Here is a 13,925-nt window from a genome sequence, read left to right as displayed (position 1 = left end):
TTTTTTTTTTTTTTTTTTTTTTTTGTACCAGGAATTGAACTCAGGTCCTTGTGCTTGCAAGGCAGGTGGTGGAGCCACTGAGCTAAAACCCTGGCCCTTCTTTTGTGTTCTTTTAAAATTATTATTTTATTTGGAGGCAGATTTATTGGACTCCATAATCCACAGGTATTGAGCTAATTTCCAAAGCAACTATTCAGTAGAAAATACAATCTCACAATCCTGATTAAATCATGGAAAATACAATGAGTGGTGGTATGGGACTTTCATAACACTGGGATGAAGTGAAATTTAGAAATTGTAGTCTCTGTTTTTTCTTTTTCTTTTATTGCTGCTCAGGTTTCTGTTTATTCAAATCGTAGTTTATCTTAAAGCTTCAAAACATAAGCTCTCACATCCAAGGCCTTCTTCAAGTTTCTCTTAGTTTTTATGTCTCAATTTGTCTTCACACACTGCAGTAAATCAGTACATCTTTTTAATATTTCTAGCCCTGGGCGGGAATTGTGTGATACTGATAGATTTTCCTCCAACTTATTAGTTTGAAAAATTTCCAACATACAAGGAGTTGAAAGAATAGTACATTTCCCCAGCAGAAACAGTTTCATCTTTTCAGGAAACTCGTTCCCTAACTGGCTGCAAATCATCTGCCCTTTCATTTCTTTTCCAGATAGCAGAGCAGGGCTTGTTTCCATCATTTTGAAAGCATGACATGCTTTCACCCATATGCAAATCTATATTCCTAGCAAATTTTCCAGGATAGATTTGAGATGTGCCAAAGGCAGTATTCCAATTGTAAATATTTGGAAAGTTCTAGCCCATTTATTTTTGTCTCGCTTATTAACTTCCAAAACAGTGCACATCTCTCTCCCACACACCCAGGTTTTACTCATTCAGTCTGTCCGTGCTTATCCACTTAAATTCCCTCACTTTACTCACTCTGGTTTTTGTGTTAAGGAAAGGCCTTGTCATCAGCATGTTTTCAGGACTCTCTGTGCACTGTGCACTGCTCTACACAGTGGTGGACAGAGTGGTGTCTAGTGTCTTGGCTTCCATGGAGCTCACACTCCAGCAGAACAGGACATAGATCACAGTAATGAGACCAGAGAAGCACCCAAGGGAAAATGGACTGAGAACTTCCTGCTACTCTGAAGCTCCTCCAGTGGGGCAGTCTATTCTGGGGACACCCAGGGACCACCCCTCATTTGGACATTACAGGGAGCTAATCATGGCTCTGAAAAGGCTCCTGAAGCCAGGTGAAGCAGGTGCAGCTTGGCAGGAAGTGAACGCTGGAAGGAAATGGTGCTGGGAGGGAGGCATACCAGCTTTGCAAACAGCTCCCTGTGGCCGGCCGGTGCTTGTCCTGGCTAGTGCTGCCTCTCCTCATCCCCTGCGGGGAGCCCACAGTTGTCACTCTCAAGCTCTCATCAGTGTAAGGACCACAAAGAGGTGCTGAGTGTTAAGGAGAGTCAAGATTCTGCCCTGCACATAAATGTGCAATTTCCATATTATATTGTGAATATTTTCAAACATTCAGCAAAGTTGAAAAGACTTTGCTGCAAGCATTGATATATTAATCTCTCTTGCATAAAATATATTACAGTTCTTGCAATATCACTGTTGCATGCATACAGCCATGTGTCACTTAAGGACAAGGCTGGGTTCTGAGAGACCAGTCATCAGGCAATGTTGCCACTGTGTGAATATTCTAGAGTGCTTACATGAACTTGGATGGTGTTGGTCAGTCACTTAAGAAATGCAGCAGAATGTGGCTGGCAAAACACGGCATCTCATGTAACAGTAAACTTTTCATAACTTGTTTTTAGAGCACACCGTAAAGTCATGATAAAAGTATACTATAGTAAATAGATAAGCCAGTAACATAGCCATCTGTTATCATTATCCATTATTGTATATTTTACATATTTATATGTGTTACCCTTTTATAAAATGGGAAGCACAATAAACTTATTTATACCAGTGTCACCACAAACCCATGAGCAATGTGTTGCGCTATAACCTTATGATGACTATGATGTCATTAGATGACAGAAATTTGTCAGCTTTGTTATAATCTTATGGGACAATCATTATATAGGTATTCCATTGCTGACTGAAATGTTATTACACAGCACACAACTCCTTTAACTCACTCCACTGCACATTAGACTTTTCTCTTCTAGAATTTTATACAAATGGAACATACAGTCTGTTCCCTTTTGTAGCTGGCTCAATAACTTAGCGTAATACATTTTGAGAGTCATAATGTCATATATATTAGTTTGTTCCTTTTTATGAGTGAGTAATATTTTATTTTATGGATATCCTGGGATTTGTTTTCCTTCTCTTATGATGGATAGACACCTGGGATGCTTCCAGTTTTTCACTCCAATGAGCACAATGGCTCTGCAATTCTTACATAACTCTTTTTGTGAGCTTTTGTTTTCCTTTCTCTTGGGCAAATAGTAAGCATGGAATTGCTAGGTCATAGCAATGTGTTTCTTTAGTTTTATAAGAAACTTGGAACTTTTTCCAAAGTTCTTTACCATTTTACACTTCTACCAACAAGTACAAAAATTTTTATTCTCCATGTCTTTGGCAATATTTGATGCCAATGCATTTAATTTTAGTCATTCAGGTGACTATCTAGTGCTACCTCATTATGGAGTTTATTTGTATTTCCCTGATAACTAATGAAATGCATTGTATTTAATTTAAATTTTATTTAAATATAGAGTCATTTTGACCTTCTTGTAAAATACAAGTTATGAGGAGGTGGAAACCTTTAGCTGTATTTCTATTTTTAAGGAGTCCTCAGTCTTCTACCCTGGGTGAGTTCCCAGGGCTGCCTGTGTGGCCAGGGCTGGCGTGGGACTCATAGTGGGGGTGGGAGTGATCCCTTCTGTATCACATGGAGTTCACAACCACAGGTAGACAGACACTGACTACAAAAACATCCCAAGATACAAAGGTGGTTTCCAGTGACCACATTCACAGCCTCCTGGCCTCATAGTAACAGCCCCAGAATAACTGAAACATACTTTTCAATAAACTATGAAAGTTCTTTATGCCTTTTGTTAAATAGACTGCAACAAAAACTCACCCTTTCAAAGCCTGGATTTAGAATAAGCTCTGTTAGATAGTAATTCAAATTTCCAGGTAATTGGCTTGTAAATAACCTCCCATCTGCATTACCTGTCTAAATGAAGCGCAGTTATTAATTTAGCTCTTAATAGTCTCAAAAACATTGGATAAAATTGCCTCAAAAGTGCTTCTATTTTTGGTGTGGTATTTCTCAATGTTATTTTAAATTTTTATTTTATGAGTACATGCTTCAGTACATAATGATTCATAGTGATTGTGGGGAATTGGCTCATGTATATAACACATCTTAATTCTTTTTTATCCTCTTCTCTTCTCTCCATTCTGAAAGTTTCTCTATTGTCTCTGATTATCAATAACAGTTACTTGGGTTTTTAACATTTAGTGAGTTGGAATCTAAATCATTTGGGTTTATAATTTACCTCTCCAGGATGTGGGTGTGCTAAGGGAAACCCTGAGTATGAACTAATCCTTTATCTTTTTATCTAGGTAATCTAAAGGTTCATGGGAGGAGAGGCACAAAATTAGACAGAGTTGAATGAGAAAAATTAGCCCATGCAGTGGGCTAATTTGAGTGAGTTTGTGCTTAAGTCTCTTCATTCCCCTGTGCCTTAGTTTCCCCATTTGCCAATGAGAAAGGTGGAGATTCCTACCTGCTGAAGAAATTTTCCATCTTCATGGCACTCTACCCCATGCTTGTCCATGGCCCTCCATGCCATCTCTTCCCTCAAACTCTGGTGTCCCTAAGACAAAACCTGAGCTGGGCTGTGTTCTGCCTGTGTGACCCTGTGAAGGTTACAGAATCTTTCAGAGCTTGGCTTCTGGATAATTACAGTATCTGCATCCTAGAATTACTGAGAATATTGAATAACTCATAGCAAGTATTTAGCAAAGTTCCTGATATATAATGCATCTAATAAATACTGTCCACTGAAAAATACTTTGTGACATTTACACTTGGTAATTAATATTCTATTGTAACAGTCATTCAATAGTGGTTGAGTACATTGTTATAAACTCCCTTGATGGGAATTATATAGCTATTAAGAAAGAAAGAATATATAAAACATTGAAAATTACTTGTAATACAACATTCAGTGAGAAAAGCAAGAAAACAAATAATCTCTATATCACAAGAACACATATGCATGATAAACTAGATCCAAGCATTCATAAGCACACGTGCAGCCAGTGAGAGATGGAATGGGTAGGGTATGTGCCTTTGCAATACTCTTCTATAAGAAGAAAAAAATTTTTTTCATAAAACAAGTCCCCCATATTTCTCTCTAATGAAATTTTTGGTGAAGCCAAAATATGGATGATAGTTGCTGTGTTTTCCTTTCAGTTTCCTGGCTTTGAACACGGATACAATTGGTGATCTCACCTTTCCGTTGAAAGCAGTGAATTTTCATGAAAGTGTTCTTCAACAGGGATTTAGTAGCCAGAATTTATCATTAGGTAAAAATATATGGTGTTATATTTTTCCCTTTTGATGTGTATTTTGGGAATATCCTTGCTGATGAACTATCCACTAAATTTAGTAGAGAATGAGTCAGCTTAATTATAAGCTTCTAGGCATGGACAGAATCCCTTTAGGCCATGTTGCAGGACAGCCTTGCTTGTGTTGGCAGCCAGCACGTTCCTGTTTAACGCACTTTATGTCATCTTTTGGAATTCCACCCATAAGCATCATCATTTGGCTACCATGGGAAGTGAGAAGTAGAATGATTTTTTTTAACCCTTATCAGAACTGAAATATCTTTGTTCTAGATCTATAATAAATACATTGTTCTCTGGTGGGGAAAAGTGCATCCAGCATATGTAAAAATTAACATTTGGTTATGCTGAAATACACTCTATTTTCTATTAAAATGACTATTAATCCCTGAAAAAACCTAAGACTTTGCGTTAACATTGATGGAAAGCCAGAGGGGATATCCACCAAGAACAGTACCACTGAGGTTGGTTTGAGGAAGAACCATTCCCAACCCATGAATATCTGTTTTCTCTTCTGATCCAACATAAACAACCACTAAGACCCCAGGAAAAGCTTTATTCTTTCCACTCCCTGTCTTGCTCAGTGTTCAGTGCTGCCAAAACAAGGACCTGGGCTGCTGCTTTCCCACTGCATGGAGTTAGGTGCCAAGAGGGTCACAGTTGGGCCCCTGCAACTCTTCCCTCCTGTTTGTCTCTTTTCATGTCAACTATAGTTCATCTTCCAGTAAAATACAAAAGGAGTACAAAGAGAGGGTTTGGGACACATGGGAACAAGTCTTCTTTTAGAAAATGTTTGGAGGCAGAAGAGTCCTAGAAATAAGATGTTTAGACACTTCTCTGTGCAATAGAGCCACACTGGTGAGAATCTTCTAGAAGCTGAGCCAGGGGTTGTACCAATCACTTTATCATCCAAGGTTAGAGCTGAGATGAGGCTCTGCCAGAACATGAGAGAATGTTCAGGTGGGTTCAGCCACCTGTCTACCCTGGCCTTATCAAACATGCAACCAGCCAAATTAGAGGAGGGATATAAGCCAAGGTGGAAGTTCTATCCTTGCACTGAAGAGAATAACAAACAACAGGGAAAATACAGTTTGTGAACAAGCCTTCCAAGACTGTAAAAGAAAAAGATAAACATAAAATTGCAAAAGAAGAAAATAAACATAGTAGAAATGGTAGGAATAAAACCTATAGATAGCAAATGTTTCTGAAAATGTCAGAAATAATGACCACAAACATAATAGAAAAAATATTTTCTTGAGTATAAGAATTCACATAGTAATGAGGAAAGGACCATACTTCTACATAGTCTAAAAATTTAGAATAAAGAAAGTATCATGCAAGGAAACAGAAAATAGTAGTTTAGCCAAAGAGGAAAAGAAGTTAGGATAATTTCAGTCTTTATCCACTAGCTCTATATGAATTAATGCTCTTTTAAAGAGGAATCTTCACAGTCTACTAATACTATTCTATGCCAAATTCAACTCATAAAAATAGGCACTGGAGACATATTTACAGAATCAGAAGCAATTTTACTTCTCTGAAAAATTATTCAAACACCTACTACATAGGACATTGAAATAATTAAAATTAATAAGTCAAAAATAAGAAAATCAAACTAAAAAAGAACTGGTGGTCCCTATGAAGCCAAGATTTGTATGTTTTTAAAATAATTATAAAATTAAATAGAAAAGCTAAAAAATTTTTTGGGAACAAATATGAATTTTTAAGAAGTTGACTAACAGGTTCTATAAGAGATTGGGTCTATACTCTTTTTAAAGGTAAGATGAAAAGTAAGGTAAAAATACGTTGAATTTCTTACTTGAATTGCAAGGCAAGCAAAATATCTTCTGTTCTGATAATTAGAAAAATGTGGGTTATAATATATATTTCATTAAACTGAAAGCTAACTTAAAGACTAAACACAGGATGCTTATTTTCCAAATCACTGCAGAAAATTAAGCAAAGATGATAAGTAAGCAGCCAGAAGTTTATGTATCAGATATAGAGCAAAAAACAAGTCAGAAAATGTATTCTCAGAGGTCACTCAGGTATATATATTCTCAGAGTGAGAGAGCTGTCTTAAAAATTCCCACTGCAAGGGCTGGGGATTTAGCTCAGCAGTTCAGTGGCCTGCCTCGCAAGCGCAAGGACCCGAGTTTGATCCCCAGTACCAAAAAAAAAAAAAAAAACCCACTGCCAATTGCACTTTAGTTTGAGAATGTCTCTAGGATTGCCCTCTAAGTCTGCTTCCAATAATTGCTTCCTTTGTCTCTGACTTAGCTCAGTTCAGGACTCCTCTCCCTGGCTCCCTACTTTCAAAGATTAGTGCTTTGAACTTGAGTTGCCCTGATCTGGTAATTCCTTGAAAACAACCTTCCATTACATGTGATCTTTTAAATCAGTCCACAGAAAACTGATACATATCCATCCTGGAAAGGTGTAAATCCCTCTACCTCCCACCACTGGAAATAGGGGATTAGATTTAAAATGGGTAACAATATGAAATAAAGGAGGTGTCAGTCTTCCTAGTAAAAATGCAGACTGTCCGATTAGGTTAGAAACAAATATAAGCATATATGTTTTGAATATAAATAAATTTAATTACTATATATACATTGATGTATAAATATATATAATATGTAAATAAAAATGATTTTTATAAGCTTTAAATGAAGATGAAGATACACATTAGGAATAGCAAGATATTTTCACATCTCTTTCACAAGGTTGATATACTATTAGCTCAGGTTGCCATAACAAAATGTCACAGATTAAGTGATACTGTTTTCTCCTAGTTCCAGGGGCTGGAAGTCCAAGATCAAAGTGACAGCAGGGTTATTTTCCCCTGAAGCCTCTTCCTGGCTTGCAGATTGCTGCCCTGTTGCAATCTCTCATGGAAGTTCCTCTGTGCCTTTGTGCCCGTGGTGTCTCTTCTTATAAAAGCACCAGTCATTTTGGATCAAGGTTCTCTCTAATTGCCTCATCTTAACTTTGTTATGTCCACAAAGACCCTACTTTCAAAGAAAGCATATGAAGAAATACTAGAGCTTAGTATCTCAACATATCTTTTTGGAAGGTACAACTCAACCCATACAAAAAAAGAATGCTGAATTTTTAAAAATGAGAAATAGCTTCAAACCAAAATATAATTTAGGGTACATTCTGAAATCATGTTCTAAAGATAAAGCCCAAGATATAACTGTAAAACCCTTTAAGAACTGAGAAAGGTCAATGCTGGGTCTCCAGTCAGGCAAAAGGCCCTTTGAAGAGATTAAGTATGCATCACAGACCCTCTTAACCAAGCTACAGAGCTTCTGTGAAGACGAAGGATATTGTCCTTAAGCATTCTCTACACTCCAAGGGCTAAATGTCAAAGAGATTTGTGGATGTGGCTCTGGTCTAATTGAGCCTCCAAAGGATCTACAGGAGGTGCATCAAGTTTTTAAAAGAATTATATCAGGCAAACATCTTTCTGCTTGTGCTACAAGGCACTGAGACAATATAAAGCAAATAGGGCCTGAAAACAGACTGAGACAAACAGCCAGCCACAAGCACACACTGCCTTTCATGAAAAAGGAAGGACACCTTAGAGGGAAAATCCAAGGACTCAGAGGGTAGGGTCAAAAGCCAGGAAGAATAAGGATTCCTCAGTACTGGCCGGCCTGAATTCTGATAGAGGAACTTCCCACACTAGCCCACTTGAGTTTCAGAATTGCTATGGATCAGTAACTCCTGTGCTCTTCCAGTTTTACTTCTTTCTGAATACGAATCTATGTAGATTTATCCCATCCTGTCCCACCATTGTGTATTGGCCATGTGGATGATGGATAACTTGTCCCTTTAGTTAGTGTTCAAAGCAAGAGAATGCATAGGGATGGTGCCTGGGAGCCTTACTTGTGCCTGGGCTGGGTGTGGATGATGAATGCAGGATTTTGAACCAGTTCTGTACAATGGGATGAAACCTTTATAGGAAAGTGTGAGTGTGTTTAGAAAGAACACTAATTATTGGGAGTCTCAGAATAGACTACAATAGCTGGGATCCAGGAGGTGATACTGCCTCCTCGTGGTTACACCCTTATGTAGTCCTGACATACCAGAGGTGATCTGTGTAACAGACAGACCAGTTTCAGAAGTGGTAGCATCTCTCCCCTGTGACTAGGTTATAAGTGACCCTGCTGTGGCCAGTACCTTAATGTCCCTTTTCCCCCAACCTTCCTCGCTCCCTTTCTCCTTCATCCTTTCTTCATCTTTCTTTCACAACTCATTCTAGGGGAAACCATGTGGGCAAGGAATTAAAACTTATCACCAAAAGTTTTATAAATGGGTTTGGAAATGCTTCCTCTAGCCCTAATAAAATCTTCAGAGATGGCAAGGACTGGTACTATGGACACCTAGACTGAAGTCTCATGAGAACACTTGAGCAGAAGCATCCAACCAAGACATGCCAGATTTCCAGCCCCAGCGACTGTGTAAGAGAATGAATCTTTTTAAAATGATAAATTTGAAGATACAGTCATCTGTTACACAACCATAAAAAATTAATAGAGCATCTGAAACCAAAATTAGCAGTTTTAGCAAGGATACACATATTATTTAAACAAAATATAAAGGGGTAGTTTTTAGACTTTCCATACTGAAGACAGTATTTTGGAAAACCGGAAAAGTAATCTTCCAAGGAACTACAAAGGACTAAGGCCCTCCTTGGCCACTGGAAGACCAAAGGGCATTTACTAGCCCTAATCTGAGTGAAATCTGGCTACTCCAAGGAGGGGGAATATATTATCAGGGGATTTCAAAGGCTTATTCTCTCATGGGGACCCAGTTTTCCAAAATCATGTTGCAAACAGCTGCTCATCGTGGCTGCCCTGTCATTTCCCCATAACAGGGAGGTGGGGCAGTGTAGGGATAAACCAATGGCTTGTCACATTGAGATTATTCTGTTAGGGACTCTGTCATTATGTGGAGAAAAATCTGTGGTAAAAAGATCGTCAGTAATCAGTATATTTAACAAGTGGCTGCTTGTTTTTTAATGTGCAGAACCAATATTGGACTGATAGGGTCAATTAGACTAGAGATGGGCTGAAAATAGTCCTAGTTACCTGATGTTGGCTCATATTTTGTCTCTCATCACCTGTTACAATCTCCCACCACAGTATACATGCCCTCAAATCAGGGTGTATGAGAATCCCCAAGAAAGATTTAAAAATAAGGCACAGGATATTTTCTTCTACAATATAAGGCTAAGTCACAAAACCAAGAAAAGTGGTTTCAAATAAGCACTGCAAATGAGCCTCAAAATCCAGGGCTACTAAACTAATTTGTAAAAAAAAACTACCTAAGTTATTTTTGCTTATTCAGGATTGGACATTTGGATGGAGATTGGTACAGGCTTGAAAGATGAATATTAGAAATGTAACTTTGTAGCACTATTTAGAAAAAAATACTGTCACCTACTGTTTTTATTATTGTGGTCAAGTACAACCTAACTGCTCTTTGAGGGTGTTTGACTTTAAAGGTCTTGATTTACATCTTTAAAATGCAATAAAGCCACAGTGTTTCCGTAACGGTGGTGCTTCTAACAGACAACCAATGGGTCACAGAGGAAATTAAAGAATAAATTAAACAGGTTTTGCAAATAAATGATAATGCCAGTACAACATACAGGAATCTATGGGACACAATGAAAGCAGCTCTATGGGGGAAAATTTATAGCAATGAATGCTCAGACTAGGAAAACAGACACAGCTCAAATAAACAACCTAATGCTGAATCTTAAGCTTCAGAAAAAGAAGAGCAAGACAACACAAAGCTTGCACAGGGAGGAAATTATAAAGATTAAAGCAGAAATCAATGCAATGGAAACTAAGAAAATGATACAAAAAATAAATGAATGAAAGAGTTGGTTTTTTCAAAGAATAAATAAAATTGATAAGCCCTTAGCTAACCTTATCAAAAAAAGGAAAGAAAAGGCTCAAATCCATGCAATTAAGAATGAAAAAGATGAAGTCACAACAGATCCACCAGAAATCCTACTTCAATACCTACTTCATGAACCTGTACTCTAATGAAATGAAAAACACAGAAGAAATGGACAGATTTCTAGATACATTTGAATTACCCAAGTTAAAGGAAGAAGATAAAAAAATTCTGAACATCCCAATTATAATCAGTGAAATTGAAAATGTAATTAAGAATTTACCAACAAAGAAAAGCCCAGGTCTTGATGGCTTCACTGCTTAATTCTACAAGATGTTTAAAGAAGAACTATTGCCACTACTCTTTAAACTTTTCAATGAAATTGAAAGGGAAGCAATACTTCCAAATTCATTCCTGGAAGAAAGTGTTACTTTGATTCCCAAACCAGGGAAAGACCCAACCAAAAAAGAGAACTACAGGCCAATCTCCCTAATGAACATAGATGCAAAAATCCTCTAAGAGGATTGGGCAAACAGAATACAGAGGGTCATTAAGAAGATCATGCACCCTGACCCAGTCGGATTTATCCCAGGGATGAAAGGATGGTTCAATATATGTAAATCAATATATAAATATACTACATTAACAGAGTCAAAAACAAAAAATATATGATCATCTCAATAGATGCAGGAAAGCCATTCCACAAAATTCAACACACATTCATGATAAAAACCCTACAGAAAATTGGAATAGATGGTCTTTATCTCAACTTTAAAGGCTATCTATGAAAAACCAACAGTCAACATCATACTAAATGGTCAAAAACTGAAAACCTTCACACTAAAATCAGGAACAAGACAAAGATGTCCACTGTCACCACTCCTGTTCAATATAGTTTTGGAAACAGCCACAGCAATTAGATAAGAGAAAGAAATTAAAGCAATAAAGATAGGAAAGGAAGAAGTTAAACTGTCATTATTTGCTGGCAATATGGTACTCTATATTGAAGACCCCAAAAATTCCAGCAAAAGACTTCTAGACTTAATTGATACTTTTAGCAGAGTAGCAGGATACAAGGTCAACACCCTAAAATCAATAGCCTTCTTGTATACAAATAACAGAATCACTGAGAGAAATTAGGGAAACAATCCCTTTCACAATAGCATCCAAAAAAATGAAACATCTAGGAATCAGTTTAACAAAGGAAGTGAAAGACCTCTATATTCAGAACTACAGCACTCTGAAAGAAAGAGATTGAAGAGGATATAAGAAAATGAAAAGATATCCTTTGTTTCTGAGTAGGAAAAACCAATATAGTGAAAATGGCCATACTTCTAAAACTGCTATACAGATTCAATGCAATCCTGATTGCAATCCCAACAGTATAGTTCACAGAAGTAGAGAAAACAATCCAAAATTCATTTGGAACCATAAGAGACATAGAATAGCAAAAGCCATTCTAGGCAACAGAGACATGGCAGGTGGTATCACAGTCCCCATCTTGAAACTATACTACAAAGCCACTATGTTAAAAACAACATGGTACTGGCAAAGACACAGACCCTAGGATCAGTGGAACAGATTAGAAGATGCAGAAACAACTCCAGACATACTCAGCTACCTCATCTTTGACAAAGGAGCTGACCATCCTCACTGGAGGCAAGATAGCCTCTTTAATAAATGGTGTTGGAAAAACTGGATTTCAACTTGCCAAAGATTAAAACTAGATCCCTATCTTTCACCATGCACTATGTTAAAATTGAAGTGGATTAAAGATATAAATATTAAAACAGAAACACTAAACTTGCTGGAAGATAAGCTAGGTAGATCTCTTGAAGACACTGGCAAGGGAAAAGACTTTATGAACAAATCCCTCAGTAGCATGGGAACTAGCAAAAAGAATCAACAATTGAGATCTCATCTTTTTGAAAAGCTTCTGCACTGCAAAAGAAGCCACCAACAGAGTTGAGACAACAGACAATGTGGAAAAAAAAATTTACCCACTGTTCCTCAGACACAGTTCTACTATCTAGAATATATAAAGAACCAAAAACATCAAGCCCCTCAAATATAAAGATATAATTCAAAAATGGGCATCTGAAATAAACAGACATTTCTCAGACAAAGAAGTAAAAGCATCAAATAAATACGTGAAAAAATGTTTCATTTCACTGGTCATTTGCGAAATGCAGATGCAAACAACACTGAAATTCCACCTCACCCCAGAAAGAATGGCTGCTATCAAGAAATCAACCAATAACAACTGCTGGCAGGTGTGTGGGGAGAAAGGAACCCTTCTTCATTGTTGGTGAGAGTGCAGACTGATGTACCACTGTGGAAATCAATATAGAGATACCTTCTTACACAACTAGGATTGGAAGTCCCATTTGACCCAGTTATTCCCCTGCTGGGTATCTTCCCAAAAGAATGAAAAGAATCATACCACACCCATGTTTATAGCAGCACAGTTGTTTTTTTTTTTTTTTTTGTACCGGGGATTGAACTCAGATCTTTGCGCTTGCAAGGCAGGCCACCAAACCGCTGAGCTAAATCCCCAGCCCTAGCACAGTTGTTAATAGCTAAAATTTGGAAACAGACCAGTTGCCCATCAACTGGAGACTGGATAAAGAGGATGTTTTTTTTTTTTATGAAATGGAGTACTACTCAGCCACAATGAATGAGAAACTAGAGATATTTATAGCTAAGTCGATGCACATTGAGGACATACGCTTATGTGAAATTAATAAGACACTTGTAAATACCATATAGTTTCTCTGGTGTGATTAAACTAAAAGTATAAATAAGGGTCAAAATGTGTATAATTGATACTTTGTAATAGGAAGAAAAGGTCTAAAGGTATTGGGCAATTGGGAGGGGAAGGGGAAAGGTAAAAAGGGAAAAGGAAATGAAAAAAATGGAAGCAAAGTCTTTGTAATTAGGGAAGGGTGAAGGAGGGAAGGGAAGCCAGGGGAATGGAGAAAAAATAAGAGCCAAGATATGTCATGTAAAGGTACAAGATCCCAATGATGAATGTAACTGTACTGTATATCTAAAATGTACCAATAAAAATATTTTAAAAAACAAAAACAAAATATCAGTTAATGAAATTTACAGTATTAATAAAAGAAAATTTTTAAATGTAGAAAAATTTGTAAAAATTCAACATGCTTTCATAATAAAAATGTTTTAGCAAATAGAAATAGAAAAGAATTTCCTCAATTTTGGAACCATACATCTACAAAAAAATTATAGCTAACACATTATCTAATGGTAAAAAATTGCAGTTTCCTCCTAAAATCTAAGAGGAAGGTGGTCATGTAGTTTTACCACTTTTATTTGACTTTGTACTTAAGAATGTAGCCAGTGCAACAAAGCAGAAAAAAATAACGTAAAGATTGTAAAGGGAGAAATATAAC

At 37.0% G+C, this 13,925-nt stretch overlaps 1 protein-coding gene across 1 annotated transcript in view; it reads left to right on the top strand.

Annotated features, from left to right (window-relative positions):
• The window catches only part of Acoxl (acyl-CoA oxidase like), a 315,344-nt gene that overhangs the window by 208,345 nt on the left and 93,074 nt on the right, over nucleotides 1-13,925 (top strand). Inside the window, 2 exon segments of the mRNA XM_033761482.1 lie at nucleotides 4,442-4,529; nucleotides 4,531-4,554. Coding sequence (XP_033617373.1) covers nucleotides 4,442-4,529; nucleotides 4,531-4,554 — 112 coding nt within the window.

The sequence above is a fragment of the Fukomys damarensis genome, unplaced genomic scaffold (assembly GCF_012274545.1).
Source record: "Fukomys damarensis isolate Sample0158 unplaced genomic scaffold, DMR_v1.0_HiC HiC_scaffold_9, whole genome shotgun sequence".
NCBI lineage: Eukaryota > Metazoa > Chordata > Mammalia > Rodentia > Bathyergidae > Fukomys > Fukomys damarensis.
Note: the sequence above shows the minus strand (reverse complement) of the source record. Positions and strands in the feature narration are given on the sequence as shown.